Source organism: Muscardinus avellanarius (genome assembly GCF_963383645.1).
Source record: "Muscardinus avellanarius genome assembly, chromosome: 9".
Lineage (NCBI taxonomy): Eukaryota > Metazoa > Chordata > Mammalia > Rodentia > Gliridae > Muscardinus > Muscardinus avellanarius.
Genome location: NC_137795.1, coordinates 103,232,767 through 103,252,647, shown reverse-complemented (window position 1 = coordinate 103,252,647; position 19,881 = coordinate 103,232,767). Strand labels below are relative to the sequence as shown.

The following is a 19,881-nucleotide window of genomic DNA, read 5'->3' as shown; positions in this document are numbered from 1 at the left end:
GCATTGATACAAACTATAAACAATAGATTGGAACACATGTAGAATATAATATTGCTCCAAAAATGAATGCATTGTATATAATTTAGAAAAAACAATTAAGTACCATAAAGTGGACTTTGAAGAGATACAAGCCCATCTTAAAAGATCTAACCTTAGAGAGAATAGAAGGTGAAACCAAAGAGATCAACGATCTTTTCAAAGAAGTAATATCAGAAAGTTTTCCAAACATAGAAAAACGACTCGATACACAGGTACAGAAAACTTATAGAACCTTCTTTAGACAAGATCAGAGAAAAGGTTCACCATACCACATAATAGTCAAACTGACCAATGTAGCAGCCAAGGAGAGAATCTTAAAGGCAACAAAAGTAAAAACCAAGTGACATCCAGAGGCAAACCAATTATAATCACTCCAGACTTCCCAAAACAAGTCATGAAAGCCAGAAGGGCCTGGTGTAACATATTCCAAAGTCTGAAAGAAAATAGCTTGCAGCCAAAATTTCCTATTTAGCAAAACCATCCCTCAAATTAGTCAGGAAAATAAAAATCTGAAAAACAGAAGCTGAAAGAATTTATGTCTTTCAAACCAGCATTAGAGAAAATACTCAAAGAGATTAACTGCAAAAAAGAAATTAATAATACAAACCAGAACCAGAGAAACAATAAGTTTCTTCAAGCAAACTAAGCAAAGAAGATCACACACAAATCCCAATACAATAATACTGGAAGACTTCAACACCCCTCTCACCCCACTAGACTAATATTCTAGACAAAAGATCAGTAAAGATGCCTCAGACCTAAAGAACACCATCAACCAAATGGACCTACTAGGCACTTATAAAATATTCCACCCAACTACAGCACAGTTCACATTTTTCTCAGCTGCTCATGAAAGCTTCTCCAAAATAGATCAATCACTAAGCCAAACATGCGAAGGAGGGAGGGGCAAGGAATGGGGAGAGTTGGGTAAAAGCTAATTGAGTGATGTGTGCATATATGCCTCTACCATCTTGTATTCTATTAAGAGATATGACTACAATTCACCAATAAAAATGTTTTAAAGTATTTTTTCTTTTCTTGAAAAAATATTTAAAAATAACAGCAATGGTATATTCCCACCTGCTGTATCCTTCCAAAACAGGGACAGGAAAAGAGAGACAAAAGAGAAGTAGAAACTAAAATCTGATTGAAAACACCAACATGATAACAGCATATAGTAAAAAAGAAAGTTGCAAGCAAGGATTTTAGAAACTATATCAGAACATCAACTGAGAGGACCTGTTACTATAGTTAACTGAAAAATTTCAACTCAAAAACACTAGTTTTATTGATTTTTAATAACATTTTGATTCAAGAGGTCTGAGAATACACAAAGTGATGTTCTCTTATCAACATGGTTTTATTCCTTGAATTTGTTTCTTCACAAATCTCAGTGAATCTTCACATTTCTTTAGCTGATAATGCCATTGTGTACCACCATCAAGCCATGGTCAGATTTTATCAGAGTGTAACAAGAGCTGTTTCCTCAATCTCATCACTCAGAGACTGTATCACAGTAGTATCTACAAAAAATGTGAAATTTGGGTAAAATTATTCCACTCTATTTCTTTAGGATAATGTATCATAGAATTTGGGGATGTGACTAAATACACCACACACAGCGGTTACATCCCAATAATCATAGCCTAAGTCAGAAATATCATGTCAAAAACACCTAACCTGCTAAACATAACAACTTAGCAATGATATATGCAGTACTGGTGCTGTACCCAGGAGATGGGAGCTGCAGCTTGCAGCCAGAGCCTAGCATCCTCACAGCGCATCACAGAAGCAGGCGTTTGTATCCCCAAAAGGCATCAAATTTCAGAACTGGAAGTACAAAACTGGAAGTATTGCTTTTGAACATCATGAAGTTGAAATTTTTTTAATTGAATCATCATAAGTCAGGGACTGTTTGTTCTTTAAGCCATTAGCATGAAGATTAGAGTAAGTGTGGGAAGTTCTATGACAGCAGTGCCTACTCCACTGAACACGCTGCTGTGACATCAAAATACTCCCACATGCCACACCCAACACAACTACTCCCCTCCCACATAAAATCCAGAGCACATACTACATCATCTCCTTCCTAGTTGCCAAGCAACGTGGCTGATGCCTGTGATTCTAGTTGGGTTGAGAGCGCAGACACAAAGCTCTTTTCTCCATCATGCTCCCTAATCAGCGATTTGCCAGTTTTGATTTTAACCCAGATAATTGTCTTAATAGTTTCTGCCAGGCTGCTTTAGCCTCCTTAATCTGTAGGCTGTAAATCATGGGGTTCAGCATGGGCATCAAAATAGAATAAAAGAGAGAAATTAATTTCTCCTGAAAAACAAAAGGGTGGAAGCAGGGCTAGATGTAGGTGAAAATGGTGGTACCATAACACAGGGCCACAACGATGAGATGAAAGGCACAGTAAGGAAGGCTTTCCTCCTTCCCTCTGTCGACTGGATTTTTTTTTTTTTCGGTATTAGAGATGAAACCCAGGGACATTCTACCTCCAAGCTACACCTCCAGCCCTATTTTTATTCTTTATTTGGAAACAGGGTCTCACTGAGTTGCAAAAGGCCTCACTAAGTAGCTGAGGCTACCCTCAAACTGTGATCCTCCTGTTTCAGCCTCAAATGCTGGGGTTACAAGCATGCACCACCACACCTGACTGTCGACTGAATCTTTAGGATAGTGGAGATTATTTGGATGTAGGACGAGAGGACCAGGAAGAAGGCTGTCATCAGCAAGATGATGCTGGAAATCATGATGACAACCTCATTGGGAAAGGTGTTCACACAGGCCAGCCTGACCATAGCTAGGAGCCCACAGGATATATGATCAATGTACCTGTTTGTGCATAAGGGCAGTTGAAATGTGATGGCAGTCTGCATGAGAGAGTTCATGGAGCCACATACCCCGGATGTGATGGCCAGCCTCCTGCAAAGACCTGAGTGCATGATAGCAGAGTACCACAGGAAGTCACCACACTGCCACATAATGGCTAAAGGCCATCACCACTAGCAGAGCAAACTCAGTTTCACCAAAGACCAGGGAGAAAAACAACTTGGTTGCACAGCTCATGAATGTGATCCCTTTGTGTTCTGCAAGAAAATGCACCAACATCCAGAGTACAATGTTTGTGTCATAAGACACATTTACATGGGAGAGGTTGGAGAGAAAGAAATACATGGGAGTGTGCACTTGGCTGCCCCGTCTGATCAGAAGAATGATGAGGAAGGACTGTCACCAGGTCCACGAACAAGATAAGGACAAAGAGACAGCTCTGAGTGTTCAAGTCTGGACAGGCAAAACAGAATGAATTCACTCACCCAGATCTAATTATCTTGTCCCATTAAAAAGTTTATGTATAGCTGGGCATGGTGGCATATGCTTGTAATCACATTACTTGGAAAGCTGAGAGAGGAGGATCACAGGTTTGTGGCCAGCCCCAGCTACTTAGTGAGGCTCTCTGCAACTTGGTGAGACTCTGTTTCAAAATAAAGAATAAAAAATAAGACTTCCGGGAAGATGGCGACCGAGAAAAGCGGGGCTTAAGAGCCCCGCTAACAACAAACCTCCATTACCACAAAATCGGCGCCTTTCATAGCCAGAAAACACCATCACCAGTGAAACAAAAAATCACCAGGCTCCAGAGAGAAAGCGGACTGAGAACAGAGCCACAGAGGAGATAACCGGCCTATCGCCGAGGACGCGGCAGACGCGGCGGCAGCAGCGCCATACTGCCGGCGAATTCACGGGACGGCTACAGCAAGCCGAGGTGAGCCACTGCGGAACAGCCAGGCGGGATTTCTCCGCGCAGAGAGCATCTAAAGTTCCCAGTGGCCGAGCTCAGCACATGCTGCAGGGATTCAGAGTGGAAACCAAAACCAAGAAGAAAAAACCAGCCCCACAGCCGAGGGCGTAGCAGCGGCGCCATATTGCCACCGGCAGCAGCAGCACCGAATCCAGAGAGGCCAATACAGCTACATCTGCGTACTCAAGAACAGTGAGTCAAATTGCGGGCCACAGAGGAGAAATCCCAGTGCTGTACTCCCTGGGACTTGACCCAGTGGGGGAGGGGCGGTGGCAGAGATATCACACCATAGAACTTGCAACCTGGCACCCCCCACAGTCTAAAGCAGCCTCTAGCGACTCTCTGGGTCGGAGACTCTGTGATAAAACCCAGTAAAGGAGTAGTGGGGTCCGAGATACTACTGACTCGAGATCCAGAACACCTTAAGGGAAGTCATAGTGACCCAAGGGAAGAACCCAGAGAAGGCACAAACATCCGAAATCATGGGAAAGAGGAATAATTCTGGAGCAATAAATGCCCACAACCCCACAACATCAGAACCCGATAAAACTGAAAATCAGAGATTTCTAGAAGATCAAATCAGGAAAATAACTGTAGAAATAATAGAGGTGCTTCGAAAAGAACTCAGAGAGAGCCAAAAAGAGATAAAGGATGCAATTAATGAAGTAAAGGCCTCAATTCAAAGCACAAACAACCGATTAGAACACATGGAGAACAGAATCTCACTCTTAGAAGATGAGCAATCCAAAAATGAACGCATAGTTTCTAATCTAGAAAAAAATATCCGACAGCAGGAATCTGATATTGAAGAAATATGGGCCCATTTTAAGAGAGCTAACCTAAGAATATTTGGAATAGAGGAGGGAAAAGAAAGTGAAACCAAAGGGATCAACAATCTCTTCAAGGAAGTAATAGCAGAAAATTTTCCAGACATAGAGCAAGAGGTCGATACACAGGTCCAGGAAACTTATAGAACTCCCTTTAGACAGGATCGGAGAAGAGGATCCCCACGCCACATAATTGTCAAAATGACCAATGTGGAAGCCAAGCAGAGAATCTTAAAGGCAACAAAAGCAAAGGGCCAAGTGACATTCAGAGACAAACCAATTAGAATCACTCCAGACTTCCCAAACCAAGTTATGAGAGCCAGAAGGGCTTGGAGTAACATATTCCAAACTCTGAAAGAAAACAACTTCCAGCCAAAAATTTCCTACCCAGCAAAACTTTCTATCAAATTAGATGGAGAAATAAGAAGCTTCCATGACAAACAGAAACTGAAGGAATTTATGTCTTCAAAACCAGCACTAGAGAAAATACTCAAAGAGATTAACTACAAAGAAGAAATAGGTAACACACTCCAGAACTAGAGAAACAAGATTTTCCATCCAACAAACAACTAAGATTGGTTATCTGTGGAGATTCATTATTTATGTTAGTCTTTTACCTATCTGTAAAGGGTATTGTTTGCCTTTATTGTTGTTAATTTCTAGGATTCCTAGTTGGAATATTAATACACCTTCAGATATAGCATTTGGAAATATTTTATCCCATTCTATTAGTAACTGTTAACTCTGTTTACATTGTCTTTGGATATACAATTTTTTTTTTAGGGAGTTTGTATACTCCTCTGTTGCCTGTGCCTTTGAAATCATAACCAAGAAATCACTGCCAATTTCAATGTTGTGAGGTTTAATGACCCAGATTTTCTCCTAAAAGTTTATAGTCTTAAGATTTATATTTAGGTCTATTATCTATTTTGAGTTAATATTTGTATATGGGATTAGGTAAGGGTCCAATTTTATTCTTTTCCATGTAATTATTATTTTTTAACAATATTTAGTTAAAAGATTAATATTTCCACCACCAAATGTTCGTGGAAACCTTGTCAAAAATAACTTGACAATATAGGGAAGAATTTAGCTCTAGGCTTTTATTTAACTCCAATGGTTTATATATCTGCCTTTAGAATAGTACTACACTGTTTCAATTATTGTAGCTTTATATGGTTTGAAATCAGAAAATATATATCTTCTAGCTTTGTTCTTTTTCAAGATCGTTTTGGGTACCTAGAGTCCATATTCCATATTAGGATAGATTTTTTTCTGAAAAATAAATATATAAATATATGATAGTTTCACTTAAAAAATAGAAAAAAAAATATTCTCTGGTAAGAAAGAAAGCAAAAAGAAATATTGAAATGTTATCTTTAAGTCATCAAAAGCTTGGTATCAGACAAATGAAACTGTTATGTGAGATTATCATTTTTAATTTTAGATAAATTGCCATAATACTAGATGTCAACTACTAAGCCAAGCATGGGAGGGAGGGATAGGGAGAGAATGGGGTGGGGATTGGGTGGGGGCTGCCTGGGAAAAGTGTGCATGTATGTCTACAAAAGTATGTATCCTACTATGATGTATGAATACAGTGCACCAATAAAAATAAATAAATTAAAAAAAAAAAGAATAAAAAATAAGGCTGGGAGTGTAGCTCAGAGGGAAAAACGCCTCTGGGTTCAATCCCCAGTACTGCAAAAACAAACAAACAAACAAACAAACAAGCAAACAACCTCTGGGTTAAATTCTCAGTATCGCAATTTTTAATTTAAAAAATGTTTTAACATTCTGATAGAAAAATTTGTTTTTCTTCTCAAGGGTTTTGCTACCCCTATTTTATGTGGATTTGGATGCCTGGTTTTGTGTGTGTGTGTGTGTGTGTGTGTGTGTGTGTGTGTGTGTGTGCTACTGGGGTTCCTGGAAACCCTTTTACCTCCCGGTTACACTCCCAGACCTATTATATACTTTTTTTTTTAATTTGGAAACAGGGTTTCTTAAACCAGCAAGACTGGGTTCGAACCTGCGTAATCCTCCTGTCTCCGCCTCCCAAGCGTGGGGATTACAAGCGTGCACCACCACACCCGGCTCGTTGCCTGGTTTTCTTTATATAATTTTTTAATATAATTTGAATCCAGTTATTTAGACTCAGATTCTCAAACAGGTAAAAAAAAAAAAAAAAAAAAAAAAAACTGAAAGCCATGTTTAGTGATCACAAAGGGTGATCACATTGTATGAGAGTTTTTCTATGTAAATCCTCACCTTCTTTCTAGCTCTTGCCCCCAATATCAAGGATATTTTTTGAAGTATAATTCCCGTGCTCCAAGTCAGGCTGTTTCAATTCTTGTTCCAATTCATATTATGAATGCTGAGTGGCTTTGGGGATCCATTTAACCCATTTTCATTCTAATTATTTGTATTCATATAAATTTAAAACTACTCTTACGCCGGGCGTGGTGGCGCACGCTTGTAATCCCTGCGCTTGGGAAGCGGAGACAGGAGGATCGCGCAGGTTCGAAGTCAGCCGCGCTGGCTTAAGAGACCCTGTTTCCAAAAATAAAATAGGTCTGGGAGTGTAGCCCGAAGGTAGAATAGGACTTCCAGAAACCCCACTACCACCAAAAAAATTAAAAAATAAATTTAAAACTACTCTTATAAGCACTCTCAGGAAAAAAATGAGATAAAAAAACTTTTAAAGTGACCTACAATTTATCTTTACTAGAAATGTAATATACCAGCCTGGCATAGTGACACATGCTTGTAATTCCAGTACATGGGTGTCTGTGATGGGAGGATCAAAAATTCAAGACCAGCCTCAGGAGTCTAGTGAAAGCCTCAGGAAATTAAGAATGCCCTGCTTCAAAATGAAAAAATGAAATAAAATAGGTCTGGGGTTGTAGCCTGGACGTAGAATGCCCCTGGGCTCAGCCTCCAGTACCAAGAAAAAACAGAAAAAATGTAATATATTCCTACTATATATTCATTAATATCAATACCTAATGAAATGTTTTAGTAACCTAGGTTTCTTTCATAAATTTCTTCCCCAAAAGTCATGCAGGATTCAGTCATTATATTTCTAATTTTTAATTAATAATAATTTTCTCCAAACCCTGTCTCACTCTTTATCTTTCTCTCTGCCAGTACTAAAGTTTGAAACTGACAAACTGATACAGTAAAAATGTACCTAAGCCTGCAGCCTCTGGAAAGCAGAATTATTTTAATGCATTTGCTGCGATGTCTAGGTGATAAGATTTCAGCATTTTAGTTCATATCGCTAATCCTAAGTCCTTAACAAATCAAATGGTAATAAATAATGCCTCTTTATAAACTATTGTTAATAGCCACCTTCTATTGACACCTCTATTAGAAATTCTTAAATACTAATCAGTGCCTGGCATCATGGGTATATCTGCTTCCATCTAGGATTGTTTTCCAAAGTGTGCCCTCCTCCAGCAAAGTGGTGGACCTTGCAGATTAAGTGTCCCAGTCCCCTGGGAGAAAGTTTACAGGTGCTCCCAAATGGGCTCCTTCATGGAACTAATAAAGTGAGGCAATGGTGCCCTAGCAACTTGGAGCTGTCGGACCCTTCAGAAGCCTGTTGCATAAGTGTTCATTGCTTTCCAGACTATGGGATCTCAGATGCAGGGCTACCACGCAGCCATTCCTCTTCCTGTGAAAGGTGGTTCTTCACGCTTTTGCCTTCCAAAACTCAGCTGAAGCCTGAGGTTATTCTTAAAAATTACAAAGGCCAACTGTGTTCTCCTGTATCCTATACTCAATTTATCCCTCGATGTCTTTATTCAGGTGAGCAGAAAATGAGAGTCTATCCATAACAGTTAGTAAAAAAAAAAAAGCCCTATTCTGCCACCCCAAGTTACTGTACCTCCTTTTTCTGGAGATATGAGTGCTACATTTTATTCCCCTGAGATATGTGCAAAGAATATAATGGGCTTCTATGAACTTTACAAGTGTTGATGGATAACCAGTATATGTCTCCTGATATTATTAAAGTTTCAAAATAATGACATTTTTTCAAAAAGATTAAAGAGTCCTAATAAGAACAACAACAAGAGAGCCTTATGATCTAGGACAAAAAAATGTACAAATGAGGAAAATAGGATGAAAAATATTAACAATGCATACCTCTTTGATTTTTTAATATTTATCAGATTAGATGTAATTTTGAATGAACAGATTCACCTTACCATCATCTGGGATATTTTATGCCTTATGCATTCTTAAGTGAAACATTTATCCAATTATTTGTTTATCTACCAAATAAAATGCCCAGGAACTCTTGGCATCACTACCTAGCTATTCAGTATCTAGGGTCCTGATACCAGGAGCCCAGTACACCCCTCCATTGTCTCAGCTACTCAGCCCCATTGGTGCATTTCACAGCCTACATGCCCACACATTTATTTCCCTGATGTCCACTAATTATCCACCAAATCATCTATACTCTCACAATGAAGCATCTGTCATTATCAACTATTTTATTCACTCATTTTACCCGGGAATTCAAATGTTATAGAATGAATGTCTTTGGTGACGTTTCTGGAATATTTTGGACTACAGAAAGGAAAAGTAGACGTTCTTCCCTTTCTTCCTCCCAGTTTTGAAACAGCTATAGATTTGAAAAACTGGGTCGGATATTTTCCCTGTAGAAAGCTTGTTCAATCCCATCATGGTGAGGGCATTAGTTATGGTATCCAGATGTTTACATTATTGCTGTTTTTCTCCACTCATCTGAAGTTAGCAAAGGTAGAACTCCCGGATTCTAAGTTCTACCACATTCTCTGTCACTCTCATTGAATCCTTGGGAAATTTTTCCTTCTCATTCAACCTCAATAATTTAACTCTTGCTTTGAAACATCTCTCAGGTAGAATGTTCTTTTCCATTACTAATATTAATCGCATCAATCATCTTAGCCTTTTGTTATTAGGATCTAAGCAACCCAGTGCATTGCAAGCTTCATTCAACCCTGACTTCCTGAAATAGAAATTATGCAGATAGTGTCCAGCAAAACTGTGTTCTAAAGACCTTTTCATGGGTTTCTCATAGAGTAAAATGTGAGAACTCCTTAACCAATTCATGTTGTAGATCACTCTTACATTCACCTTTCAGTACAACACTTGATTCTAGTATGACCCAGCTCACAAATATTTGACCTAACTTTTCCAGTGATCCTAGTAACACACCTGAACTCAACTGAATGAAGAGCATCAAAATCAAACATAGTCTATGTCTCTTATGCTCATGAGCTCTCCTTCCATATGACAATTCTTTCTGCTCTCCAAACAGGAAATGCTTTGACTTCTACACAGGAAGTTCACCTCATAGGTGTCTACCTAAAAATTGAATTAATTCCTTCAAGAACAATTTGAGATAAACACACCGATGTCTACTATTGATTCACACCCTTGATATTATACATATATGTATATATGAGGTATTTCCAGAGAAGTAGTTTGATTTATAATTCCTTGCCATTAAAGGCATTCTTTGCTACTATTATAGTGTACTTACCTGAAAATATGTACAGACCACCAATTTATACTTTGTCTTTTAAAAAGGACCTTAAATAGCAATAGCAAAACACATCAGTTTGGTGATGACTATTTATTGCTGGGGAGAGTGTACCTGGCGATAAGAAAAGATATGTGAAAATTTTCTTTATTTTCTATTCAATTTTGTTGCAAATGTAAAACTGCTCTAAAAATAGTTTGCTCAAAAGGAAAAAAGCAATTTAATTTTTCTGGATTTCAGTTCATTTTAAAGATGCTAGAGAGGGCACTGCTTCTAACTAAAGCAAGAAAATGTTTGATAATTTACAAAAACATAATTATTCTTTTCTTTGCTTACTTGGGATGGAAATGGAACTCAGGGACAGTCTACCCCTGATCTACACCCCCAGCCCTATTTTTTATTCTCTTCTTTGAAACAGGGTCTCACTTGGTTGCAAAGGACCTCACTAAGTAGCTGAGGCTGGCCATAAACCTCAATCCTCCTCTTTTAGCCTCCCAAATGCTGGGATTGTAAGTGTGCAACACCACACCCAGCTACAAAAGCATAATTATTCTTAAACTGACAAAAGAGCTAAGGTTCGAAAGAAAATAGGTAGAAGGTGAAATCTTAGAAGTAGTATCTCCAGAGAGACATGGGACATAAACTCTGCATTGCCTGGGGCAGAGCAGAGGAAAAAACTTAGCCTACATGGGAGCTACTAAGAACATCAGTGTAGGATACTACAAGTATAAAGTGCCGGGGACCAGCAGAAAAGAGAGGAGTGTTTGGAGCTGTGTATGGTGGCTTGTGTCTATAATCCCAATACCAAGAGACTGAGACAAGAAGATCGCAGGTTTGAGGCCAACCTCAGCAACCTCAGAAACTCATCAAAGCCCTTTTTTTTTTTAATAAAAAGAGCTTGAAGTGCATCTCAGAGGTAGAACTCCTCTGGATTCAGTCCTCAGTACTAAAATAAACTGATTAATTAATAAAAATTTTTAAGTCAACATATTTATTTATTTATTTTGATGGTACATCCACTCCCCATCCCATTCCCTACCCCTCCCTCAATCCCATGCTTGTTTGGTGATTAACTTTGATACATTTGTTTATGTACCTCCTGAGTTTTAAAGAGGCTCCATCCTCCCCTATTCCATACCCTCTGATTGGTCACCTTAGTTGCTTCACTATAGGGCCCTTTCTATAGCTCGACCTCTTCCTGTTGCCCCTTTCCTCCTAGTTATTGCTGATTAGAGGAAGCATCTGGTTTTTATTTTCTGGGATATTTCTCTGTGCATGCCGTGTTGCAAGTTCTGATCCCACTCTTGACGGCCCAGTAGTGGCCTGGCTACACGGTGGACTAATCCAGACCTCACTGGCTCAAGCAGCGGCCTTGCCTCATGAGAGGCCCCAATTCTGGCCTCGCTGGCCCCGACACCAGCCTAACCCCTCAGCTGACTCCAATCCCAGCCTCGGTGGCCCCAGCACTGGCCTTGCCTCACGGCAGGTTCCGATCCCAGTCTCCCTGGCCCCGTCACCGACCTACCCCTTGGCAGACTCCCATCCAGGCCTCGGAGGCCTTAGTAGCGGCCAAGCCTCTAGACAGGCTCTGGTGCCAGCCGCTGGCCCCGGTACCAGCCTACCCCTTGCCAGGCTCTGATCACGGCCTCGGAGGCCCCAACACCAGCCTTGCCTCACGGCAGGCTCCGTTCCCAGACTCGCTGGCCTACCCTCTCGGCAGGCTCTGATCCTGGCCTCGGAGGCCTTAGTAGTGGCCATGCCTCAAGGCAGGCTCTTATCCTGGCCTCACTGGCCCCGGCACCGGCCTTAACCCTCGGCAGGTTCCAATCCAGGCCTCAGAGGCCTCAGTAGCGGCCTTGCCTCATGGCAGGCTCCGATCCTGGCCTCGCTGGCCCCGGCACCAGCTTAGCCCCTCGGCAGGCTCTGATCCTGGCCTCGGAGGCCTCAGTAGAAGCTTTGCCTCACGGAAGACTCCGATGCCAGCCGCTGGCCCCAGCACCAGCCTAACTGCTCAGCAGACTCTGATCACGGCCTCAGAGGCCCCAGCTCCGGCCTTGCCTCATGGCAGGCTCCGATCCCAGCCTCGCTGGCCCTGGCATTGGCCTAACCCCTCGGCAGGCTTCTATCCCAGCCTTGGAGGCCCCAGCACCGGCCTTGCCTCACAGCAGGCTCCCATCCCAGCCTCACTGGCCCCGGCACCGGCCTAACCCCTTGGCAGGCTCTTATCCTGGGATTGGAGGCCCCAGCACCGGCCTTGCCTCACGGTAGGCTCCAATCCCAGCCTCGCTGGCCCTGGCACCAGCCTAACCCCTCGGCAGGCTCAGATCCCAGCCTCGGAGGCTCCAGCACTGGCCTTTCCTCATGGCAGGCTCCAATCCCAGCTTTGCTGTCTCCATCGCCGGCCTCACCCCTCGGCAGGCTCCAATCCAAGCACCCTCTTCGCCCAGCCATTTGTCCCACATTCTTGAGGGTGCGTGGTGGTGGTCGCATTCTGCCTCTGGGGTTGTTACTTCAGAAGTTCCAGGTGTAATGCATCATATCTCTGCCTCCCCTAAGTACTGGCCACTGCCATTGCCTCTGCCTCCACCATTTCAAATCTTTCCCAAGCTCTTTTTCCACTCTGAATGTTGTCCAGTGTTCCTAAGCATGCGCAACTGTAGCATTCGACGTTTGGTGTAATTTCTCCAAAAAATAAGGTTGGTACGATCAAATTTCTGCCATCGCCATCGCAGAGATCGCTTCCAACACCACCTTCCTCCTAGGTCTCCGCTAAACTCTCTCCTTACAGGTGATGTTCAAGATTCTTAAGAATATAGAGAAGAAGCAGTCCTCCTTCACAGGGAATTTTTCCAAAAGTTCCAGTTCATTTGGATAAGTTTTGTCTGTATCTCCAGTATCCTGGCATCCGCCACGGCCTTCTTGACCCCTCTCCGATATTTTTCTTTTTTCTTTTTCTTTTCCTTTTTTTTTTTTTTTTTTAATATGAGAAGACAGTATATGTGGTTTGAGGAGGCTGTGGGATCAGACACTCAGTAGCACTGTGACCCGGGCCCGGTTTCCCCGGGAGTCCAGCATGTTCTGCATGACTCCACCCGGGGCCCAGACTCCTGCAACCCGGGCCTCAGCTCTTCTGAGGGTCCGGCGTGCCCTGCCTGACCCCTGCCTGGGTCCCAGGGCCTTGCGACTGGGCCCCGGTTTCTCCAGGGGTCTTGGGTGCTCCGCGCGATCCCACCCGGGGCCCAGACTCCTGCAACCCGGGCCCCAGCTCTTCCGAGGGTCCGGTGTGCCCCGTCTGACCCCCGCCCGGGGCCCAGGGCCTTGCGACCAGGCTCCGGTTTCTCCAGGGGTCTCTAATTAAATTTTTAAAAGGTGAGTATTCACCTATCCTCAAGATTTTCTTCTGACTTTGATTGATACTCATAGGAGTAGTGATGGGTAGAGAACCAGAGAAAGGCTCCATCTTGGCACAGATAAGAGTCAGGGCCACAATGGGTACCATGAGCAGACAAAAGGCATGTTCCTTCTGCTAAGAATGTTTCCTTATAATGTAAAACCTGTGCAACAAGGAAAGAGCCACAAACCCTTTCCCCAGAGACAGATGAGCATGTACTGCTAAGGGAATGAATAGGAAAGAAAAAATGTTCAGACCTAGGGTTTCTTTGAGGCAAAGAAACACTCTGGGTATAGACCATAAGCCAAATTCTCACCTGGTTTAATGGTTTAAATTTAGAATCTATTACATTGGATTTGTTTACTAATGAGATTACAAGCCTCATGACTTAATTATATCAACTCTGAACCTTAATACATGAGGTCTTTAAGGGACAGTCTATATCTAATCATAACATTCCATCACTGGGCCTTAAATAACTCATCCATCTCAGAATGACACCCTGTTTCACAATAAAGAATAAAAAAAGGACTGGGCTGTGGCTCAGTGGTAGAATGCCCCTGGGTTCAATTCCAGGTCTGCAAAAACAAAAGAAGAGGAAGGAGGAGGAAGAGGAGGAGGAGGAAGAAGAGGAAGAGGAGGAGAAGAAGAATGAGACAACTAAACTTGAATCTGGTCAAGTCGCTAGATCTAACAAGAGATACAGTGTCAAAGAATGTAAAATTATACTCCCAGAATATACAAAAAAAATCCAGACTGTATAGGAAGTCTAAATGAAAAAATAAATGTAGTTCTATTTAAAAGAAACGGAAAATGAGAGAAAAAAAAACTATAGTTTAAAAGAGTTTTCAGAGTGGTCAGAGACAAGAGCATATATGTCTCTTATTGGAATTTTTATTTCAACCAACTATAATTTTTATATGTATTATGACTTTTAAAGATAATCACCAGTGATATGTTTATGTGTATTAATTCCTGAATGAAATTTTTATTTCCAAATACTTTTCAGTATCCAAATCTTGAAATGTTCTATTTAATGGCCATGTTGTTTAATATATCATCTTATGTTTTCCCTGCACCAATAATACTTTGGTAATGTCTTCCACAGGCAGGTAACAATTAGAAGTGGCAGTAGTCTCAAATAATTTAATTTATGGATAATTTAATTTACTGAGAAACTGCAGGCCCAAAAATGTGCATAAAAAGAAAAAGATAAAAATAGAAATTTAATATATAAAGTATGAGACTATTTTAGTCCATCTGTTAACCATATCTAATGCCTACACTCAGCATTTCTTCTTCCTGAGGAATGAAGATATGCATAACCCTTCAATTAAAGTCCCCCCAATAAACTGAAGATTTGTTTGAGGGCAAGAGATTACACAGTGTTTGGTGGAGAATAGTCACAAACACTGTGGTCACATGACCAGTTGGATAATAGCATCTTTGTATAGTTTCTTCTTTGATATGTCTACATATCTGCATTTTTACCCAGTTTTCTTCTTTCTTCTCTTTCTCATGCTATTGTATGTAGGGTGTGCTTAGGGTGGTAAATTTTCCAATTTAGAAAACAATCTACAGAATATTCAGAGTGAATTGTAACATTTTAGAAGAGGCATGATATCCAGATGGTAATTCCAACTAGGAGATGTAGTGTTTTATCTGCTTAAATAACCTGACTTGGCTTGGCTTTTCCTGTTTTTTCTTGCCACTACTCTGGCTCAGATTCCACTGAAGTTGCAACATTTTTACTGAAGCAGCTGTTTGCATGATATCTTGCCTCTAAACTGTCTTGTCACTGTAAGATTTCAAAAGTGTGAACTCATTTTAAGCCATGCTTTTACTGAGGAATCTTTTCTGGCTCTCCTTTGCTATCAAAAAAATTAAAAGACAATTTGGTAGCTGAGTGTGATGTCACATGCCTGTAATCCCAGTACTTGGGAGGTTAAGACAAGAGGATCACAAGTTCAAGGACAGCCTCAATAATGTGACAAGACTCTCATCAACCTAATGAGATTTTTTGTTTCTTGATAGAAAATAAATAGGGCTGGGAGTGTGGCTTAGAGGTGGAATACCTCTGGACTCAATGCCCATAGCCCCCTCAAATAATAATAATAAATTTTAAAAATTCAATTCGGCATTCAGTGCCCACCAGGATCTTACCATGTCTTCTCACTCACTTTATCTTCTCCCCTTTCTCACTCTTCTCTGTCTTCAAGTGTGTTTTCAGCATCTTTCAATTTGCATGCTTGCTCCCATCCCACAACTTTGTATAAATATTAAGCTTGTTTGGCTTTCTTTTCAACTCAGTAATTCTAGTTTAGTTTTGGTCTCACAATTCTAGTTTTCACCTAAGGGACACAGATCTTTCTTTTCATAAAAAGCCTTCCTCACTCATCCAAGGTAGGCTTACTTTCATTTTAACACATATTATAATGCATTTTATCTGTTTTATCATTTGCAGTCCCTACTATGTGCGAATGTTTTTGTTCAGACTGTACAATATTGACTCCTGTGTTCAACAACTACTCGTGTGCATTGACATATATTAAACAGTTCATCAATAGTATTTGTTTTTACACCAGAAAAAAAAATCAGTAGAACTTAGCACCAGTAGAAATTAGCTAGCATCGGTATCTTTTGGAGATGCTTTCTTGTCTTGCAAGGATAACAATTAGGATTGTGCTAATATGATAGAATTCACATGTCAATGGGCTTCAAATTACAGGAGCCATCCACTCTCTTTGAACTCTTAGCTTCTTTGAAAATGTGTTGACATATTTAAGAACTGCAAGTGAACTGAGTTAGGAGGTAATGCAAGTAAGGAAATTATTAGACTCCCTTAAGAAAGCCAGAAGAAGGGTTGTTATTCTTTTTTCTCTTTTTGCTACTCCTTATCCATATTCACCTTTTTCTTTGTTTTACATTCTTTAGGGTTTTTTTCAGAGATTAATGCCTGTGTTATGTGTGTATGAGAGAGGATGGGAGGAATTCTTATCATGGTGACATGGGGGACATTAACACAGCAGATTAATCTGAAATTCCTCAAAACCCATATTTTAATTGTCATATTTTTATTGCATCTGGCTAAGGAATCTGGCCTTTCTTACATTAAATATGCCTTTGATAATATACGTATTCTCACAAATCATGTGTTTATTCTATTTTTATATATCCAGGGAAATGTTTGTGGGTTTTTTAGAGATTGGGCAATTTTTAACATGTTAAATGATATGAAGTATCATTTTATATGGATTAAAATTATTTTCAATCTATTAGAATAGTGTCAGTTAGAACCTGTAATTTATAGTTCTCTTGACTGCTAATTGTGTACAAACAACTTTGCTTCCGTCCCTATTAAGGTGAATAAAGATCTTCCTTTGCTGTTTCTCCGTTTGTCACCTCCAGCTGGTAGAAAACAGCATTGCATCCACATTTAGTAGGTTCTGAAGAAAAACATTTCAATTCAGCTTGAGAGCAAACTCTCCTCAGAATGCTGATTCACAAAACTGTTGCAAATGGTTACATAATATGTGCATTATGTGAGTGTGCAAACCTGTAAATGCATTTTGTTTCCACTAGAAACATCCTGGGCTTTTCAAAGTGTGTCTTCATAAGTACCCTGTGGTTCAAAGTAATATCTGTGAATAGGTTCATGATTAAAAACAGTATGACAAGTTTAAAAAATGAGTAATATTATTTCAATTATTTTTAAGCCACAGGAATAGAGATTAGAGTAAGTGTTGGAAGTTCTATGACAGTAATGTTTAACTCCACTGAAGATGCTGCTAAGATATAAAAATACTCCCACATTTCACATCCAGCTCAGCCACTCAACTTCACATTCTGGCATACTTTACCTCATCTCCTTCCTGGTTTCCAGGCAACGCAGCTGACGCCTGTCACATTGGTTGGGTGCAGAGCCCAGAGGCCAAGCCCTTTTCTTCATGATGCTCACCAGTCAGTGAGTTCCCAGTTTTGACTTTAATTCAGAGAATTGTCCTAATAGTTTCTGCCAGGCCCCCTTCACCTCCTTATTTCTTAGGCTATAAATCATAGGGTTCAACATGGGCATCAAAGTGGCATAGAAGAGAGAGATCAACTTTTCCTGAAGGACAGAGGGACCAGAGCGGGGCTGGATATAGGTGAAAATGGTGGTACCATAGCACAGGGCCACCACGGTGAGGTGGGAGGCACAGGTGTGGAAGGCTTTCCTCCTTCCCTCTGTCGACTGGATCTTTAGGATGGTGGAGATGATCTTGATGTAGGACAAGAGGACCAGGAAGAAGGGTGTCATCAGCAAGATGATGCTGGAAACCATGATGGCAATCTCATTGGAGGAGGTGTCCACACAGGCCAGTCTGACCACAGCTAGAATTTCACAGGATATATGATCAATGTACCTGTTTGTGCACATGGGCAGCTGAAATGTGATGGCAGTGTGTATGAGGGAGTTCATGGAGCCACAGACCCAGGATGTGATGGCCAGCCTCCTGCACAGACCTGAGTGCATGATGGCAGAGTACCGCAGGGGGTCACACACTGCCACATAGCGGTCATAGGCCATCACCGCTAACAGAACAAACTCAATCCCACCGAAGCCCAGGGAGAAAAATAACTGTGCTGCACAGCTCACAAATGGGATTCCTTTGTGTTCTGCAAGAAAATGCACCAACATCTGGGGGACGATGCTTGTGGCATAAGACACGTCCACAAGGGAGAGGTTGGAGAGAAAGAAATACATGGGAGTGTGCAGTCGACTGTCCAATCTGTTCAGAAGAAGGATGAGGAAGTTCCCAAGCACTGTCACCAGGTACATGAACAAGAATAGGGCGAAGAGGGAGACTTCTGTGTGCCACTCACTGGACAGACCAAGCAGAATGAATTCACTCACCCATGTCTGGTTATCTGGTTCCATTAACAAATACAGAGATTGCTGAGCCACTGAGAGAGTCAGAGAAAACAGAAGCAATTAGTTAATTATAGAGTAGCTTTTGAACATTCTGTATATGATCTGCTCCCCCTGTGTCAGTCTTTAGATCATTCATGTGGCCAAAATAGCAGGCTTGCTCTCAATATGCTTGATCTGGCCTATGTCAGAGAGATGGGCCAGTGCCTTAATAAAGACATGATGCATCTCAGGTATCAGTCCGACCCTGGAGGCAATGTGGTGCAGCTTTAAGACATCTGCATCTTTACCACTTCACCTCATCCCATACAAGAAGAGCATAGTAATTGGCATTGGTAGGTAAAATGACTAATGAAGAAGACAGGGTCGGAAAGTTTAAAAACTACCTCAAATATGTCACCTAGACCCATCGGGATGAAAGGAATGAATAAATTACAAAAGGAATAATTATGAAGAGGCAGGGGATGGTGGAAAGATCTAGGATCTTGTGGTGTCAGTTTGGAAACTGATTTTATTTAGAATCTTTGTGATCGCTGTTTAGTGATGGCTTTCCTCTACAGAAGAGACTCACATTTAATCTTAGATGTAGATAGATTTTTGGAAATATTTGCATATTATTAGTAGTAGTACTTCTGCAGTCCTGTGGGTGTTTGTAGTAATAAATTCTACCTTGGGTATATAGAGATGTAAATGTGATTACCCCTCACATTTCCTCCACAAAAATAGGTATAATCAGTTGGCAGCTTTTAATAGAAGCCTTTGGTTTCTTCCAGGTTTTTTTTTGTTTGTTTGTTTCTCAGCCTTTACTGGGCTGGAAGAAGATATCATGATGATGTCCAGTTCTTAGTAGTTTTCTCTTTTCAACTACTGTTAAGAATCTTTTCTTCAGGACAGGAGAATCAGTGTTTGTGGACAGCCTCAGCTACTTAGTGAGTCCCTCTGCAACTCAGTGAGACCCTGTTTCAAAATAAAGAATAAAAAATATGGCTGGGGGTATAGCTCAGAGGTACAATGCCCCTGGTTTAATCCCCAGGACTGCACACACACACAAAAAAGAATCTATTCTGAGGATGTAATTTAAAGGAAAACCAGTAAGAATCTGGACACTTAAACATCCAAACTACAAGAGTTAAAGTAAATCAGACATATAAGTGCCCATCTTCATGGCCAAGACTTAGAATAAGGTACAAATTCTTATAGATGAAAACGTCCTTCTGATTACTCTTTTTTTTCTCAGAAAGTGCTTTTTCAGTAAAACTAATGTGTTGTCATGTCAATTTAAAGCACCAAACAGAAGCAGGTTACATTTTTTAAATTTTTATCAGAACTGACTTTTGTTACTCCAAGCCTGGTTTTTATTTATGTTGCTCTTAT

At 40.8% G+C, this 19,881-nt stretch overlaps 1 protein-coding gene across 1 annotated transcript in view; it reads right to left on the bottom strand.

Annotated features, from left to right (window-relative positions):
• Window positions 1-18,516, bottom strand: part of LOC308266893 (uncharacterized protein) — a gene marked incomplete at both ends in the record, with an annotated part of 60,380 nt that extends 41,864 nt beyond the window's left edge. Inside the window, 4 exons of the mRNA XM_080701273.1 lie at window positions 2,695-2,877; window positions 3,014-3,131; window positions 3,232-3,327; window positions 17,568-18,516. Coding sequence (XP_080557399.1) covers window positions 2,695-2,877; window positions 3,014-3,131; window positions 3,232-3,327; window positions 17,568-18,516 — 1,346 coding nt within the window. The remainder of the gene's footprint in view (window positions 1-2,694; window positions 2,878-3,013; window positions 3,132-3,231; window positions 3,328-17,567) is intronic.
• Window positions 18,517-19,881: the final 1,365 nt, after the last annotated feature.